This window comes from Abramis brama (assembly GCF_963993115.1).
Source record: "Abramis brama genome assembly, chromosome: 3".
Classification (NCBI taxonomy): Eukaryota; Metazoa; Chordata; class Actinopteri; order Cypriniformes; family Leuciscidae; genus Abramis; species Abramis brama.
Genome location: NC_139965.1, coordinates 18,787,625 through 18,807,027, shown reverse-complemented (window position 1 = coordinate 18,807,027; position 19,403 = coordinate 18,787,625). Strand labels below are relative to the sequence as shown.

Genomic DNA, 19,403 nt, shown 5'->3' with positions numbered 1-19,403 from the left:
TAGAAACTGCAAAAACTACACCTCAGACTCTACAGGCCTCTGTTAACATGTTAAATGTTGAAGTTCATGAAAATACAATTAGAAAAAGACGGGACAAGAATGGCATGTTTGGAAGGGGGTCTCTAAAAATCACATGGCAGAACGGCTTAGGTTTGCAAAGTTGCATCTGAACAAACCACAAGACTTCTGGAACAATGTCCTTTGAACAGATGAGACCAAATTGGAGATGTTTGGCCATAATGCACAGTGCCAAGTTAGGTGAAAACTAAACACAGCAACTCAGCACAAACACCTCATTCCTGTTAAGCACAGTGGTGGAGGGTTGATGATTTTTGGCTTTTTTTGCAGCCACAGGACCTGGGTACCTTGCAGTCATTGAGTTGACCATGAACTCTTCTGCATTTGAAAGTATTCTAGAGTTAAATGTGAGGCCGTCTGTCCGACAGCTAAAGCTTGGCTGAAATTGGGTTATGCAACAGAACAATCCCAAGCACAGCAGCAAATCTACAACAGAATGGCTGAAAAAGAAAAGAATCAAGGTGTTGCAATGGCCCTGTCAGAGTCCAGACCTCAACCTGACTGAAATCCTGTGGCGGGACCTTAAGAGAGCTGTGCATAAACAAATGCCCACAAACCTCAATGAACTGAAGCAACGTTGTAAAAGAAGAGCAGGCCAAAATTCCTCCAGAATGATGCGAGAGACTGATAAAGTCATACAGAAAACAATTCCTTCAACTGACTGCTGCTAAAAGTGGCTCTACAAGCAATTAAATCATAGGGTGTACCCATAGCTTTTCCATTTTGGCTTTATTTTTGTTAAATAAATAATGACATGGTGTAATGTCATTTGTTGTTGTTCATCTGAGGTTGTATTTACTTCATTTTAAGACCTGCAAACAACCAGATGATTTTTATTATGTTCTGATACGTAAAACCATAACATTTTACAGGATGTATATATATATATATATATATATATATATATATACACAGTCATGTGAAAAAGGAAGGACACCCTGTTGAATCTGAAGAATCATGTCACTGAAGACTGGAGTAATGACTGATAAAGATTCTATTTATACCATCACAAAAATAAAGTATATTTTGAAATGTATTCAAATAGAAAACAGTTATAAATTGTAATAATATTAAAAAATGTTAGTGTTTTTCCCCGCAAATAATCTTACCGACCCCAAACTTTTGAACACTAGTGTATATACTTAAAACAAATTTGTATTTAAGTTTCAAAACCTGCTTCATTTTGAGGCTGAAACTACTGAAAGTCCTTAAAACTTGTAGTTTAGTAAATGAGTCAGATGTTGATTCAGAGAATACATTAAGTGATGAATACTTTTTGAGTGGTCAGTTGTGAATTGGCTCATGGGACATTTGATTCAAACTGCAAACTCACAGTCAAAACTCAGACATTTATAATTTCGTTTGCCTGGTGTGGTGCTGGATTTTCAGTGGCGGAGTACAGAGTGTGTATATAGCCAGAGCCTTTAGTAGGGAATCAGGGATGTGTGGTGATGGTTCTGGTGACAACATCATCCACCCACATGCTGATTGTAGCCCATGATGGATAATGCATATTCATCAGTGTAATCTCAGCATGTTGCAGTCTCTTTGAACATATTCCAATCAGTGTGAGCAAAACTGCCCTGCAGGGTTGAGCTTGCTCCCTATGGCTATACTTTGATGTTCTTTGTGACTGTTTTTCTCGTACCAGAAGCGGTTGGTATGCAGGGATTAATAGAACAGAGATGTGGCTTATTCTTGGGAAAAAAACCTGAGTCATAACCTACAGGCTATCACCAACCCAAAGGCCATGATTCTGCAAAATTATTCAATGAATTTAGTCCACAACATCCCACACTCTTCAAAATAAAAGTTCTTAATTGGCATCAATGGTTCCCATGAAGAACCATTAACATCCATGGAAGCTTTCCACTGCCAAAAAAAAAAATAAATTATGTGAGTTTTTCACATCAAACAAAAATGGTTCTTTTAAGAACTGTTCACTGAAAGGTTCTTTGGGGAACCCAAAAATGGTTATTCTATGGTAGAATAACCTGGAGATCTAACCTGTTCCTGGAGATCTACCTTCCTTTAATGTTCAGCTTCAACCCTAATAAAACGCAACTGAACCAGCTAATTAAGATCTTCAGGAGCAGTTGATAATTACCCAGACAGCAGTATAGTGTCTGCCCAGATCCAGCCCACATCTGGTACGTGTGGATCCACATGTACCAGATATGGGGCGGATCTGGGCCGACACTATGTTGCTGTCTGGGTACAGACAGTTGTGCTGGAACTTAATATGTCCACTGTGTTACCGATGCCAATCTATGTCTGCGAGATCTGGAAAAACATAGTGAGAATTATCCACAAGCTGGATGCATTCCAACAGCAGTGTCTCAGATGCATTCTCCACATCACGTACCATAACCGCGTTACTATAGAAGAGATTCTGCACAGGGCTAAAACCCACATCCTTTCCGCCGTTGTGTCTGAGAGTCGCATCAAACTGGCAGGTCACATTTTGCGGCAATCGTAATAACGGCAAGCAAAAATTGCACTGACATGGATACCGCCCAACGGATGCCGTAGGTGAGAAAGGCAGAAGAAGACTTAGCAAAGAACATTCAAAGAGGACTTAAAGCGAGCCAGCGTTAAAGGGATAGTTTACCCAAAAATAAAAATTACCCCATGATTTACTCACCCTCAAGTCACAATCGAATACAATCGGAGATATATTAAAAAATGTCCTGGCTCTTCCAAGCTTTATAATGGCTGTGAATGGCCATTTCTGTTTTGAAGTCCATCAAAGTGCATCCATCCATGATAAAAGATATCCACACGGCTCTGGGGGGTTATTAAAGGCCTTCTGAAGCGAAGCGATGCGTTCGTGTAAGAAAAATATCCATATTTAAAACTTTATCGACTAAAATACCTAGCTTCCGGGAGGCTGTCCTCAAGTTCCTGATGTGAGGAACCATGTCATCCTCAAGTTCTTACCGGCAAGTCACTGTCTTAAAGGTACAATATGTAATTTGTTTCGCCGCTAGGGGTCGCTAACCTCTTACAATGACAAAGGCGTAGGTTGATGACGCTAAGCGGAATTTTGGAACTTGTCGCCATGCTGATGGATCTAATAATGTTTATGGATGAGTGAATACATTGATGTTTTTTCATTTTAATTTTTAATGAGAGACAGATATCAGCGCCACACGCGAGACCCGCGTATATAAAGGAATAGGGACATTTCATTCTACTGAATCGCAAGTGCTGAATTACTACTCACACAGGTCAGTTTATTTGACGAATTAAACTTGTGAGGTAACGCAGCGCTGTTTCATTTGGTCTACACTATCACACTAAACTGCATTACTATGGCAGTACAAGCGGAAACCAGGGATAACGCGGATATTACGGCATTATTTAAAATTGGAATTTCTCTGAAATTAAAAATCTTTGGGAACATTTGGGATATTGTAAGTACACAACTGCAGGACATATATCACACAGTGCAAGTGGTTTTTGGATATTTTATTACAAAAATCTTATATATTGTACCTTTAATAAATGAGTCATTGAGTCATTTTGTTAAATTGGCTGATTCAGGAACAAACCAAGTGACGTGCTCCAAATGAAATTGCACACTATAGGTTCTATATTTGGTTTGAAACTTACTTCACGACCGTAAAAAAAGGAATGTTATGAATGTGTGTTATGTATAGTATGAATGAAATTCAGACGTAATACATCCGCCATGTTGTCATTGTCATGTGACCTACGGCTTCAGTTGTGTTGCTTCACTGCCATTCACAAATCCTCAAATATAGTATAGAAGAAGGCATATTCGGGCACAGGGACTGTCTTTATGAATAGATCATTGAATCACTGATTCATTGAAAAATGCTGATTCATTCAAGAATGAAACACCATTGTGTGTTGCTCGGACATGCACAACGGTTGAGTTATTGCTTGTTTGGAACTATTTTTGTGGGCAAAATAGAGCAAAAACAGATAATATTGTGTCTAAAATGTAACTCACAATATTAGGTTCTTGTTTATTGAACTGCTGTTTAAAATCAATATAACATTTTCACTCATGTGGGGGGAAAAGCATTCTTGCTCATGTGATATTGCTTAACTATATCATATGGGAATAGAAAACAAAAACTCATACAGGTACATTTTTGCCTTCAAATATAGAATTTTGGGGCCTTTTAATAGGCTACATAAAGACTTGTTTTTGAATTTTTTTATTTCTTTTTGCAAAGTGAGTGACTCTCAATAAAGTCAGCTTCCACACCATTAAAACAACAATTACGATATTATCGCAGACAGTACACACCTCTAGTACCAGACATCCTTAGTTGGACTGTCATTAGTCTTACAGTAAGATGGTCCTTTTTTGGCTTGTTCCAGCTGTCTGTTGCTGTGTTATATTCTGAAGGCACTTTAATAAGCAAGAGCTTAAGAGGATGGAGGTGCATGTCATGGTAACACTTTTATCAACCTGACACCTGTGACATATGTGCTCACAGCATGCCAGCAAGTGTTACTGAGTAACTAAGGTAAAGCTTGGCAGTTGCCAAACACTCATTCACATATCTAAACATACATAAACTTACATACTTACAAGGCAATTACACACAACTTGCTTCCTAAAGCAATTAGAAGGCACTTGATGGCATGAGCTGCACACCGAGATGTGTAAACAAGAGCACTGGAAGAGGGCCTAACTTTCTGAGCACCAATCAAATACAACCATTCATTTTTAGACACATCAATCCATTTGTGGACTAAGTTGAACATTAGTAGGTCTCTGAAAAACACACCAGAGTGAGCCATTGACTCCACAACCAGCCAATAATCCAGTTTGAGATAGTGATTGATGGCTTATGTGCTCTGCTGAGGTTATGAAAAGCCAATAAAAAAAGGTTATGGGACAATAACCCTTAAGTCAACAGTTACCTCCAGCATTGATGACCACCCCATGAGCCGTGTAAGCAGAGGTCGGGTGACGTGTTCAGGGAAAATCCTGTTGAGGAATTCTGAGAGGGGTCTGGCTGACCTTGAGAATGGGAGTTGGGTAAATGTGAGGATCTGCAAACAGCTGTTCTTGATCTATTTGAGTACCTGGGCATAGTACAGAATTCTATAGTATAGGATATTTCTTTTGAAGTGACACAGGCTACTGAGGCTAGTAAGCTGCCTTAATGAGAACCCTTTTTAAACAATATAGGTGCACCCGAAATGTGAAGGCTGTGACAAAATGTAAACATTTTCTAAGCAACATCTTCATTGGCAGCAGAGAAGCCAAAAAATAGTAGAGGGAACATGATAAATGTTAACTATAAGTATAATTCAGTACCAAAAGGAATCAATAAATAGTTATAGTTCATTATGATTGTAAATCATTGCAAATCAAATTTGAAAATTTTCAATGAAACAAAGTCTCAGTTCTCAAAATAAAAAGTCAATTATATCACAAAATGTCTTTACAAACGTTAAATCAGTAAGCTTTTTTAAGCAGTAAGGGGGGGGGGGGGGGGGTATATATAATAAATAAAAATACTAGCCATTTCAGTGTGAACATTTCTTAAGGATGTTATGTTTAAAATTAGTCACTTATAAGGTTCAGGAAGCTAGCAAAGCAGTCTAGGTTTTGGAACAGACCAATAATCTTTTCACCAAAACAATAAAACAAAAATAATAAGCACACATTGGTCTGTTAAGGCAAAGTCTCTACAATTGAGATATATTTATGAAGATACAAACTATACACATTGTTGCAATATTTCACAGTTAATCACATTAAAATATTTCCATTTCTGAAATATGTCTGGAAGCAGCCCAAGATAATTCTTCCACTGTTATATTTACTTTAGTCTGTGACCCCACATCGTCTGCTCTTAACCTCCTTAACTGTTAACGGTTCTTATCATCCTCCCCTACAAGCACCAACACTGGCACATTTGACTCCAGCCCGGCTCGGCACTGACCAAACCTCTTCTGTTTCTAATCACACCCCTTAACACGTCAGCTTAACGCCACTCCACCTCGGCTAACTCTTAACCCTACCTCCTCCACCTCTAATACCAACAAAAAAAGTCCCCATCCTGATTCCACAGCATCTGCCTGTGGGAAAAGTCCAGCCTTGGCTCAGCAGGAAGCCCAGGATTTACCGCTAAGCATTTAATGGTCCTAAAATCCATAACTCACGCTTGTCCATACCACCCAAAATAAAGTGGGGGGTTGAGAGGCTGAAAATATAGTCCCCTTTTCAACTTTATTATGCTCAAAGTCAACATGAAACTGCATTTGCAACCTATTTTATTAACTTCCTTCCTTTTATTAAACTTTTTATTTAACTTCCTTATAAGTGAAACAGAATATTCAACAAGAAAACAATCTTCGTACAAGCATATGTACATGCATATGTGCATTGTCTTTTGGTTTATTGATTACAATAAGCTCTGTGACCAACAAAAGTTTATGATTATTGCATGTTTTGATCATCATGATACTCTTGACAAATTAACATCTTTTATGAATTTTAAAAACTAAATACAATCAGCAGAAGTAAAAAGCTAAAGTTAGGCTATAAATGAACAACACCACGGTCGCATGACTTCAATTTTATAATTCTATTTTGCCATTTTTTTTAGTTTTAAGGAGGTAAATGGGCCTTATAAACCTTGGTTGTCGTGACAATAGAGTTCTATCACATTCTTTTGGTAGTTTTTGAGATTTTGGCCTATAAAAATATGTCATCTATGCAGCACTCTATGGTTTTTAGAAATTGTAAATCTGAATTAAAATTTCTCATTATTGCACACAGCAATGATCTGAACTGCAATTTTGCAATTACTGTGAGCCTGTACTTAGTTTCAGAAGCTTAGCGTAAGCTAAGCTTGACTCAACATACACATATGTGCATTTTATTGCAAATCTATTTGATAAGAAACCCTCTGGTAAAAACATAAATGTAAATCATCCACTCTAAAAGGATCATTTGAACACTAAAAATCCAGTATGAAGGCTGGATGTGAAGAATCGGCTTGTTTGCTATCGTTATGACTCAAGCCCCTGAGGAGAAGAACTTGTTATAAAATATAATTTAAAAGTTCTGAACAGTCATGATCTCGACCTCCTCCACAATTAAATTTCAGCACAAGCTAACAGATTCCATGAGGTCGAAAAACACTGAGGTGAACTGTTGCTGGATATCTTCCATATGCAAATCCAAAAGCCACCTGAGGCACTTCAATGCAGATACTGAAATACTTACCTAGAATGATAAACAGTAAAGGTGAGAGAACACACAATTGAATGTATTTACAAAGCATGCCTCCTTCAGGAAGTGCCTCCGTGCTGGGTAAGCATTCCACATGACTGAATAAAACACTACAAGTGTACCGACGCAAATGAACAGCATGCTAACAGGCCAACTTCATATCCAAACCAATATAAGTGCAAGAAATATAAAATTATATGGTGTCAGGGAACTAAGAATGATCTAAAAATTGGCTTAAAGGAACCGTATGTAAGATTGTGGCCAAAACTGGTACTGCAATCACTTTCAAATTACTGTAGAGCGGTGTATCCCCTCCCCCTCCCCCCTGACTCGAGGTTGCCAGATAGGCTGCAGGATCCAGCAGGAACGTAGGCTGCTACAAGGAGCTTCCAATGGCAAGTGACGAGTCCTACACAGTAAGTTTTTTTTCTGTTAATTATGTTTATGCTTCATGAGAGATGTTTTGCGTATTTCGGATTCATAACGAGGTCTTTTAGATTTCGTAACGTTAGACATTTTTTATCCGACACGTTTGTAGCTGCAGCTGTGGTAACTAGAGCAGAGCTGGCAACCCGGATGCCGAAACACTACTGACTTCGTGATTGGTAGATAGGTGGAGGGTGGGGCATCAGGCATGTCAGGGCATGTCGCTTTTAAATGACAATATCCTGGCCGAACTACTGCTGTCAGTGATATAAGTATTTGAAATGAACATGATTTCTTAATGTCTAGTGCCATTTTATGATTAATTGAAATACATTTCTTACATATGGTTCCTTTAAGTCATAAATCTTATCAGCCAGGTAAGTGGGCGCAAGTTACAAAAACACTCCTAGTGGGTGCTATTGCAAAAACAATGACAGTTTTCAAACAGGTTTCATCCCATTTATCATTGGTCCAAACAAGTAATCGTGCCCCAAAGTCAATGTTGCATTACTATCAGGCTGGCCGTTTACAATTTTCATGGAATTATCCAACAAAATGTCTTACTAATAGTGAACTATGCACATTAAACACGACACAAATACAAAATGATTTCCCAGAAAATGGGGTGAAAAACGTAAACATTTCTAAAAGGGCATGCCCCTAACAAGTTTGGGGAAATAAAATAAGTTGAAGCTGAAGTAATAAACTGACTCAAACTAAAACCAAAATAAATATAAATGAGAAACTAGATATAAATATTAATATATTAATATTATTTAATGGACCAGAGCTAACATGGAACTAACAAAAATTAATATATACAAATAATGTTAAGAAAAATGGATAAATGCTGTAACAAATGTATTGTTATATTGTTATATAATTGTTATATAAAACTTAAAATGAACCTAAAACCAGTAAAAATGACAAAAGCACAAAACAAAATTGCTAAACCGTAAACTAAATATAATACAAACTGAAAATATACAAATAAAAGCTAACTCAAAATATGAAAAAATATGATAATATTATGTTTAAAATTATACTAAAGTAACACTGGGATTTGGTACACTTGGTCCTAAACCAGTTATCTTACCTTTAAACAACAAAGGATCTGGTGGCAGTGAGATATCACAGTCCTTTCAACAACTAGAGATTTGTGAAATGAGGCAGAACCAAAGAGCTCAGCCACAATCAGCGATCACATACAGGCTTAAATATAAGATGATTACATTTCAAATGAATTGTCTTAGACATTTAATTTAAAATCCCTCCCACCTAAATGAAAATTTTGTAATCATTTACTCACCCTGATATTCCTATCTCATATTACTTTCATTATGCTTTAAACCTCAAAATGAGATGCTAGACAAAATATCTGAGCTGCTCTTTTTGAAACAGCGAAATTGGATGGTGATTTATTCTGCTCCAATGATAATAAACAACATTAAAGTCATGTAAAATATACTAAACCTTAAAATCATTAAAGTAGCATTGTGCGCTGTATTCCAAATCTCATTCATGTTTGTGTTCAATTCCAAAATAGTGCCTCTTTATCATTATTTCTTATGTGTCATGTGACCAAATCATGTCACACTTTTAAAAATAAAAGTTCTTTGTTGGAAAAAACACTTTTGGAACTTTTATTTTTTTTAAATGCACAGCAATTTAAAAAAAAAAGTGTGACAGGAAATCAGACTAGAGAGGACAATTATCAGTGAACAACAACTGAAAGCTATCATACGATTTCAGAATCTTAAAGTCCCCCTGTGGTGAAAATCAAGCTTTTAATGTTGTTTATATGTCTATGTGGTGTTTTTAAAATGCTTTAAGACGAATCATGTGCAAATTCATAAGTCAGCACCATTGCTGAGTATTTTCTGCTTAAAACTGCAGTGAACCAAAGACAGTCTCAAAAACGCGGTTTGAAATCGCTGGTGTTTCTGACGTCACAAACTACCTTGTAACCAATCAGATCAACGTGTGATTGTCAACGAGTGGATCTATGAGCTGGTGTGAGTGAGTGGAGGCAGGGCTCATTTGCCTATTCATAGAACCGCATATACTAAATGAAGCAAGAGTGTAGAGTTATACATTCAAGCTATTTTAAGGCATGACAAATTATTTTCAAGAAAAAAGACGTTTAAAGGGGAACTATGCAGGGTTTTTTTTTTGCTTAATTTATCTTAAGTGAACAGCTTCGGAGTCAATGGAATGGTTATATGACTTTTTTCAGGTTAAAAGGTGGCCGTCTCGCTTCCCCCTAGCTGCCTGTGAGCGGAAAAACCACCCTTGCAACTTTGGGCCAGCGGTAAGTATGGTGTGATATCAGGTCTCGTGATGTAACGAATTGCTTTACGGCACTGCACACATACATTTATATGCTAGCCTTCTGTGTATCATACATACCTCAGTGGACATGGCTCCGTGCGTTCGCCGGCTTCTTTGAAAACAAATGCACATAACCAGACGAAGAAGATGGGAGGGGGGACAGTCACCAACGAGTTTTTACGACAGTGTTGTCAAATATCTATTCCGAAGCTGTAGGGGGAGCTCTAAAGAGAAACCTGCGAGCAAAAAGCAAGAAAACAGCAAAGAAATTGCCAAAACTGCATAGCGCCGCTTTAAATATGTCATTTTGGTGATCAAAGATGAGTTTTAAGGGATAAAATGATTGACTACAGGGGGACTTTATGGACTATTTTCATACTTGCATGGTACTTTTATGTCCTTTTTGGAGCTTGATGGTATAAATCATTCATTTCTGCTAAACATCTCTTTAATGGAAGAACGAAAATAATGCAGGGCTTGAAACGGCATGGAACTGAGTCAATGATGATACAATTGTAATTTTTGGGTGAACTATTCCTTTAAGGTCATGTACTAAGCATAATGCCACTCTCTCTATCAAAAGCTGACTGGGCCCATTAATGGCTCATGAAATATGTGCCAGGGCTTAGTGTCAAGAGCCAATTTGCCATGTCAGAGAGTGAGAGAGTGAGAGAGGGTCCCATCCAAAAGATTAGCAGTGCAGAGGGTGCAAAAAGGCAGTGAGTCTGTTTACAGCTGGTCAGAGTGAATGGCCACACAGTAACTGTGGATGAATGAGCCTTTCAGTTCTAACTTGACCCACCGAATATTGAGAGAGAGAGAGAGAGAGAGAGAGAGAGAGAGAGAGAGAGAGAGAGAGAGAGAGAGAGAGAGAGAGAGAGAGAGAGAGAGAGAATTCATGACGAGCAGTATATGTCAAAACATACAGATAAGAGCTCTTTTACCCTTTTCACATAACTGATGTCAAGGCTCAGACAGAATCTGCAGAGTTTCTTTTGCATTTTCTGCACGTTAATGGGACTGGTTAAAAGAGGCGGTTTCAAACCACATTTAGTTCACTGCAGTTTTAAGGAGAAAATATTCAGCAATGGTGTTGACTGATGAATCTGCACATGGTTTGTCTTAAAGCATATTAAAAACACCACACATTTAACAACATTAAAAACTTGAATTTCACCACAGGAGGACTTTAAACCCAACAGTTTTCACCTATTGTGCTATTCAATAACAAGACATGATGACTATCCACAAACTGCTTTCTTACACGGATCAAACCACAGCTACAGGAAATGCATCCAGTTTTACATCATGCACGAGTTTAAAGATGTATATTTGGGATTCGATCATTTATTGCAGAGCGATTATCCTGCACTCTGAGTTTGACTGTCTCTGAGTAACATGTGCTGCACTGATTTAAGTGTTTATCTGTAAAACTGTCATTAAAAGCAGCTGTGTATTTATGGCTCTGCATGGACCAATAAATCAAAACATTAACACCCTTTGAACCATCAATAGATATTGTGAAGCTATATAGAACACATGAAAGCTTAATAAAACCATAGGATTTTGCCTCATCAATCGTCTTCTGGGTACAAAGCAGCAAAAATGAGTTTAAAATGTCAATGTCAAGATCTTAAGTACCTCAAAATTCTATTATTTTTTGCTACCTAGAAACCTCGTAAAGTCACCCTTCCATGACACTATGTGCAAAACGTTTCAGTTTTCATATGGATGTCAAATATATAACCTGCCATTTTTTGGGGGGTGTAAATATTTTGTGGGACCCTGTAGCCTTCTTGTCCATCCATAAAGAACAAATACAGACATACAAGTGCACACTTGAAACGCACTCAAACATCCACAACCTATTCCCGGCTCACAGCAATGAGGCTGTCTGGAGCCAGTTCTTTGTCTCTGCTTTAGGTGTCAGCTGTTCAAACAGGCTGAAGCTTCAGCCGTAGTGTCTCTGAACCCACAATACAACAGCAATGAGAAACCAAAGCTCTCGTACTGCTGCCTGACACATCCACGGAAAACTTCACACCGTGCCCAACACAGCACACTCACTTATTTAAATGTGCACACACGCAAACACATTCTCAGAGCCTATTGAGTGCTAGCCAGAAATGACATGGGAGATAGAGCTGTTGTTTTTCTGACTGTTCACTTGTGTGTTGATGAACACGTCTCTACTGACAAATAACTGTTTAAAATAATGGCTCTGTTCCAAGCTAGTGCGCATTTTAAGGCATCATAAACATGCTCCTAACACAGTGGCTGATCCAAAAGGTAGGCGGCATATTAACATACCTCATTTGTTTGCAATGAAAAAGCAACCTCTAAGATTCAAATTCAACCCATTCTCATTCCTCCTCTCAATGCCATATCATTTCTGGCCATCTCTCTATGGTCTCTGTTAATAAGCGTTGAAAACTATCCCAAAAAAAAAATTAAACTTCACAATGCCATAGAAAGAGCATATTGTTATGCATTTCCTGTCTCTGAAAGACAGAGACAACAAAAGGCTCATTTGTTAGTCCGCCTACAATGCAACCCTTCAGTAGTGTTTACGAATCTGTAAATTGGGAATAAAAAAAAAATTTGAAAAATGGAAAGCGAAGCGAACACTCCCTAAAATAGAGGAGATGGTGACATTGAAAAAGAGAGCACAAGTGGCTTCAATTGAAAGCTTGAGAATATCAATACCATTGAAAACAGAATGCAATAAAAAGCAATCAGGCACAGGGTTAGTGTAACATCTGCTTGTCATAATCTATGCTATAAGCCAAGCAAGAATTGCTATTTCAAAATCTACTCTGGCCCATAATTGTTGACTATGTACTCATTTAACCTCTGAGCTTCTCCTTAAATGTTGCATTCCTCCGGACGAAGAAGTGCATGCTTTCTGTCCCATCAGAATAAAGGTTGTTCAGCTGAGATAAAGTGTTAGGTACTGATTAATTCTAACAAGTGAATTTAAGAGCTTAATACGAACCTGCTGCCAAAGTGCACCAAACTACCAGTATTTAAGAATGCAAGGGTTGAAAAAGCACAGCAGATGGATGGATGGATGGATGGATGGATGGATGGATGGATGGATGGATTTGAAAGAACTTACAACTTAATTTTCAAAGCTAGATAGTGTACAATATACATACATAATAGCCTATATACTGCAGTTTAACTAAGACCCAAAGCATTCTGTACGCAACAGGTTATGTATGTATGGATGGATGGATGGATGGATGGATGGATTTGAAAGAACTTACAACTTAATTTTCAAAGCAAGATAGTGTACAATATACATACATAATAGCCTATATACTGTGATAGATAGATAGATAGATAGATAGATAGATAGATAGATAGATAGATAGATAGATAGATAGATAGATAGATAGATAGATAGATAGATAGATAGATAGATAGATAGATAGATAGATATGAAAGAACTTACAACTTAATTTTCATCACACAAAGCTATGAAAATATGCAAATTCCCACAAATTCTCATTTTGTGTTTCATGGAGAAAATAGGTAAGGGTGAGGAAATAAATAATGACAGAAATGTCATTTTTGAGTGAACTGTTCCTTTAAATTGTTGACATCTTTTTAGCTAGTTACCTGAACACATCCTCCCCTTTGAGTTTGGTGACTGCCACCCTAACACAAGAACACGTTAAGTGTGAATACTTGCAATGTGCTTGCCAAGCATTCACATCTGCATTTGTGTATTTGATTAAATATGTTTCTGGCCTAATACTAGAATGATAAATCACTGATAGAACTATATACACCGATTCAGCCGAGGCCTTGTGAGTTTCATCCCTTTATTCAGGCTGAACAAAAGGTAAAATTAAATACATATGCCCACATCTAACACCACTGACCTTGCAAAACCCTTTCATGAGAAAGTGACAGCATGTGTGTGTGAGCGAGCGTGTCTACCAGGAGAAGCGCTCTGCCAGAGGGAGGTGAAAGAGCAGAGCCGCACTCTAATAGGAAAAGCAGGAAAATCGGAGATGTGGGAAAAGAGTAGTGAAAACACCTGTTAGACTCTGCTTCACTTTCAGTGCTGAAACTCACAGCTTCTTAAAGAGTCCCAGCGGCGGCTCCCACGCGTGCATAAATCAAGCCGAAGTGTTTAGCCCATAGAATAAATATTATTCTGAAAGATTACTGCAAAGAGCTTTAATGGAGACTCTGGATAAATGCATATCAAATTTCAATTTAGACTCCAGCAGAAACCTGTTCCCTCCTAGATGGATGACTCCAGTCACCTGCTTCACTCAGCAGAATGCATGTGATCAATTCTGACGTGGTAAAAATGGCGCAAAAGTACGAACCAGGGAATGAATGACACTAGCCAAACGGTGCGTGCATGGAAAAGGTGCTCGATGTGGCCGGCTGTAACTCTATCCCAGAGTGCATTGCTTCACTAATGCCACAACGCTACCTGCTACCTGCTCTCTCCTCCGTCTTTCCACTTGCATTTCATTCAGCCACGGCAGTATCCCACAAAGGAAGGACTAGGGTTTCAGCTGTCGTTATTCATGTACCGGCGCGTAGGACAAAGAGATTTGGCCACTTTAGGTGGCAGCTCTGCGGTGTAAATGGCTGTTATCGAGTGGCCCTATTGCGGTGGATTAGGCTGGCGTCCACGTTCATGCCAGCTCTTCCATTAACATCCACACCAGGACTCTATTTATAACCTGTTTCTAACACGAAAAAAGAAGGCAAGATTCAACAATTCCCTCCAGACCTGAGATGCAGTCTGTGGCTATAATTTGACTTGAGAGGCTGGAGGAGCTTGTCTTTTGCTGAGATATTTCACTGGAATATTTGAGTTGGTCTGTAAATATCACAAGTTGAACTGGGATGCAATATTCAATGTTCCCTCTCAAACAACAAAATCTATATGGGCATTTTAATGGCTGATGCAGATGTGATATCATTTAAATGACAGATGCAGTACTATTTAAAAGTATGGGGTCAGTAAGATTTTTAAAGAAATTAATAATTTTAGCCAGAACGGATGCTTTATACTGATCAAAAGTGATAGTAAAGACTATTACATTTTTATAATTCAAATAATAAATAAAAACGCTGTTCTTCTGAACTTTCTATCCATATCACGAAAACAGTTTTCAGCATTGATAATAATACGAAATGTTTCTTGAGCAGCAAATCACCATATTACGGTAGAATGATTTCTGAAGGATCATGTGACACTGAAGACTGAAGTAATGATGCTGAAAATTCAGCTTTGAATCACAGGAAAAAATTACATTTTAAAATCTGTTCAAATAGAAAACAGTACATTTTAAATTGTACTAATATTTTACAATATTACTGTTTTGTTAAATAAATGTATTTATTGCTGCATATCAAATAAATAGAGCCTTGGTGCACAAGAGACTTCTTTAAAAACAAATAAAATTTATAAAATTGCTACATTTACTATTCATAACCATTACTATTCATAAACTATATGAAAATGCTGGTAATCTCAAAGTGGTCAAATATGAAATGGATTGGTCTGGATTGGTCACTAAAACTCACTAAACTAACTCTAAATAACTCTAAATACAAAATGTGAGATATAGACTAAATATATGTTATACGTTTATCAAATATTTTCGCTTTGAAACAATGTGGATTATAAAAGCGCTATAGAAATAAAACATTGTGTCCAATATAAGGTGTGATTTCTAATGCACGGGTGCACGATTATAATTATACGCTCATTATACAAAAACATACATCTGTACACGTTCAAATCTTCATGCACTCTTCTCTATTGCCAGTTCTTTTACGGTAATTTGTTACAATAAAACACAAAATTCAACCTTTTACTGCAATATCGACCTAATTTTCTGTCGGAGGACAACAAATTACAAATGATCAGATCAGGCTTCAAAAATGGCTGAACACCTATTAACCCTTGCGCTTGGATAACGTGATGCCACCATTATGATGTTAAAACAACGTAAAAACGTGTAATCTATATGTGGCAATATAGCACATTAGATATGACAAATGAGTTTAAAACAAAACACTGTCAGCTAAACAATGCTAAAACATCACAGTAATAACCCAGCCTTGCTTGCTTGCTGTAATGTCACAGTACAGTGTTTGATTCTAAAATGAACTACACACATGAAATGTAATTGTAAAGCCAGTGCTGTAAAAAAGATTAAAGTACAGCAGCTATTAGCCGAGTATAATACGGTGTAGAGGAAATCTGATTGATGGTATTCAGGTGAGCGATAACTAACAGGTATATCATACCTGACCAGTGGATGACATCAGTGTCCACATGAAGCTGATCTGATATATGGGCAAAACCCAGAACTCCATCTTTAAAATCCTGTTCCAGAGCCGTCTGGTGAATGATGTCAGTCAGATATCAGCCTGAAGAGAGACAGAGAGAGAGATGCGTTTAGGCACAGATCACCATTGCTGCTGTAAGAATGATGCTTGATTATTTACCTCTGTTGAATCTAGATTGAAAGTGCCAGGCAGGGGTACTCCTGATTGACTTAATTACCCTATCTAGGCTGGTACAAGGTTTTTGACAGTGAAAAAATACAGCCTCTTTCTCAGGTATTCCCCATGCATAATGCAACAGCAGTAGGAATGCAGTGCAATAGGTTTCTGTGCATCATTTCTGTGCAACAGTGAATGTCTTATGTACCCATATTCACATGACACAGCTTTTATATTATCAGATTAATGCATAGCCTATATGAGATGCTGCAAACAGTATGAGATGAACGATCTGACCAAACGCACATACAGCTTAATTTGGCAGACAAATCAAAGTTGCTATATAAATGACTCATATTAAAAACATGAAGATAAAGAGCAATAGACAAGCTGATATCATTCTAGAAAAACTCGTCATGCAAAGCTAAGAAAAGACGTGCGTTTATGTGATCAGCTCTTACCTTTGCTGCAAAGTAACTCATAGATTCACATTTTAATCCATGAAAAGCGCGCCGCACTTGAATGTCGTGTGGCCGTCACGCAGCGGTCAGTCGGGTGTTATAAACGCTGAATGCAGGTCGAATGACTGTGAGTTTCTTCTATATCCTCAGCGCACGTCTGCGTACTGAACACTGAGTTGACAGAAGTTCGTGTGCTGAGCTTATAGTCCACTAGGCGTCCCATACCGGACGCGACGCGGCTAGAACGCACCCCCATAGCGGGGCATGTTGTCACACTTCATGGGGTGAGGTGTTGCGATGGAACCTGTAATTAAAGTGCCTATTTTTGCAACCAAAAAGTTAATAAATATTTAATTATAGGCTATAGAAATATCAACATTTTAGTCCATAAATACGTAGCCTATCTAATTATATAAATATACAACATTTAAAACACATTAAAACTGCCCCAATGAAAATGTGACAACTTGCTCCGATCTAAGATTTATTAGAAATACCCTTGTTTTGAGAATACAGCAACATTTCAACTAAACTTTACCTTTATTTATAGTTGAATTAAAAAAAATAAAAAAAATAATATATATGTGTGTGTGTGTGTGTGTGTGTGTGTGTGTGTGTGTGTGTGTGTGTGTGGATACAGTTAGTTTACCAACATTCTTTCAAAATATCTTTTTAGTTCAACAGATTAGTTCTTTAGTGCTGTCAAATCGATTAATTGTGATTAATCACATCTAACCTGAACTACATCTAACTTAAGTTTGTATACTGTATATATACACATACAGAGATCTATCGCTTTAAGCTACATTTAAAAATATCTGGATGTCCTTGCATTAGCTAACAAAATATCAAACCAAGAGGCACAAGATTCTCTAAAAAAATAAAAACAAAAAATCCCCCAAACACTAGTTGATCAAAAGACATTGAGCAAAATAAATAAAAAAAATAAATAAATCTAGCAATAATTGGTTTGAAATTGAATCTTGGTTTGATTTTTTTTTTTTTTATCTAATGCAATGCCATTCAGACATTTGAAGTGTTCAAATAGCCTACTTTCCCAGCATTATTAAACTATTTGGATCAATTCCAGAGAGCAGCCCAGCACTTCAAGTCAGCTTTTATCATTCTAAATGCTCCTGCGATTGATCAAAAGAGCTTGTTGGGGCTCAGCATATCTGTTTATTATGAAGTGTAGAGTAGCGTTTGGCAGCGAGAGGCTTTGATATGCTTTCACCTGTCCTGATTGAAGTCAAAGTGAGCAGCAGACAGGCAAAGCTTTTCATTCTTTTAAACAGTCTATTGGCGAGTTCTTGGATCTATACGGTCATTATTATTCTACACACATCTAGCAGCAGATTTATGATGAAGTGTTCAAGTGTTACATTTAAATATGTGCTGTGACAAACTGAAACAACGGATGTGTATTTTAGATTTTAGATGTTAGAGTTTGAACTGCAAAAGTATGATACATAATATGCATCCATGTGTTTGCTTTCTGAGCACAGAAGGAATCAGTCATCATCATTATTAGTCAGATCACTTTCAGTGGATTCATGGACTTTTATCTCCACCTGCTGTTGAAGAAAATCATGCAACAGTTTTCATTCTCTTCTTTTCCTTATTTATTTAGCAATTCTTCTATTCCAAAACTTGAAGACATTTCAAATTTCCTATAGCTAAATCATAGTGACATCTGTTAAACCTATTAACATGACGTTTGAACATGATGAATACCTTTTTGGCATGATGTTTATGTACAGTGATACAAAAGTCTGAGACCATAGTGAAAATGCATCTAATACATTTTTTTTTTTTTTTTTGCAGATTATTTATAGTCTTACATTTGATCTGTCCCATCAAGCTGAATAATTTGAGCAATATGAACCTTATGATGTTCTCCAACACGATTTGAGAATTATACATCTATCTTCTTGTGCTTCAATGGAGTCACATGATCAATGTCAATAATTTACTTAATTGATTAGTGACCCGGAAGTAGTGAAGAATCGTACATATTTAATATTTATTTGTTTTACAGTATCATTTTTCTTTATTCTAGATTATTTAAAAAAAACAAAGCTTTAATTTACTGGTTTAATCAGAATTTTGTGAGTGTGGACTCAGACATTTCGATGGTTAGTTTTAGACTATAACCGAATCCTCCAGACGGGGGCGTTGTTTCACCCTCCCCCTTGCAGCTGCACGGTCCCTTTTTCATATTAAAATTATGAATTTTTTTTTTTGCTCTTTATAGTATGCAGTCTATCTATGCAGTATTTGCATATAGGCCTAAATTTGACAGTAGGCTACAATGCTACTTTTCCAGTTTAATCTATTAGTTATCTAACATTAACTTGTTTTAAAGAATCTACACATCTACACATTTT

General features: G+C 37.2%; 1 protein-coding gene across 2 annotated transcripts in view; it reads right to left on the bottom strand.

The window, feature by feature from the left end:
• The window catches only part of adamtsl3 (ADAMTS-like 3), a 167,904-nt gene extending 150,695 nt beyond the window's left edge, over positions 1-17,209 (bottom strand). For both annotated transcript variants that reach the window (XM_084108936.1, XM_084108937.1), the window contains exons 1-2: positions 17,017-17,209; positions 16,358-16,480 (exon numbers count right to left, since the gene is read on the bottom strand). In XM_084108936.1, coding sequence (XP_083965062.1) covers positions 16,358-16,426 — 69 coding nt within the window. In that variant the 5' untranslated portion in view covers positions 16,427-16,480; positions 17,017-17,209. The remainder of the gene's footprint in view (positions 1-16,357; positions 16,481-17,016) is intronic.
• Positions 17,210-19,403: the final 2,194 nt, after the last annotated feature.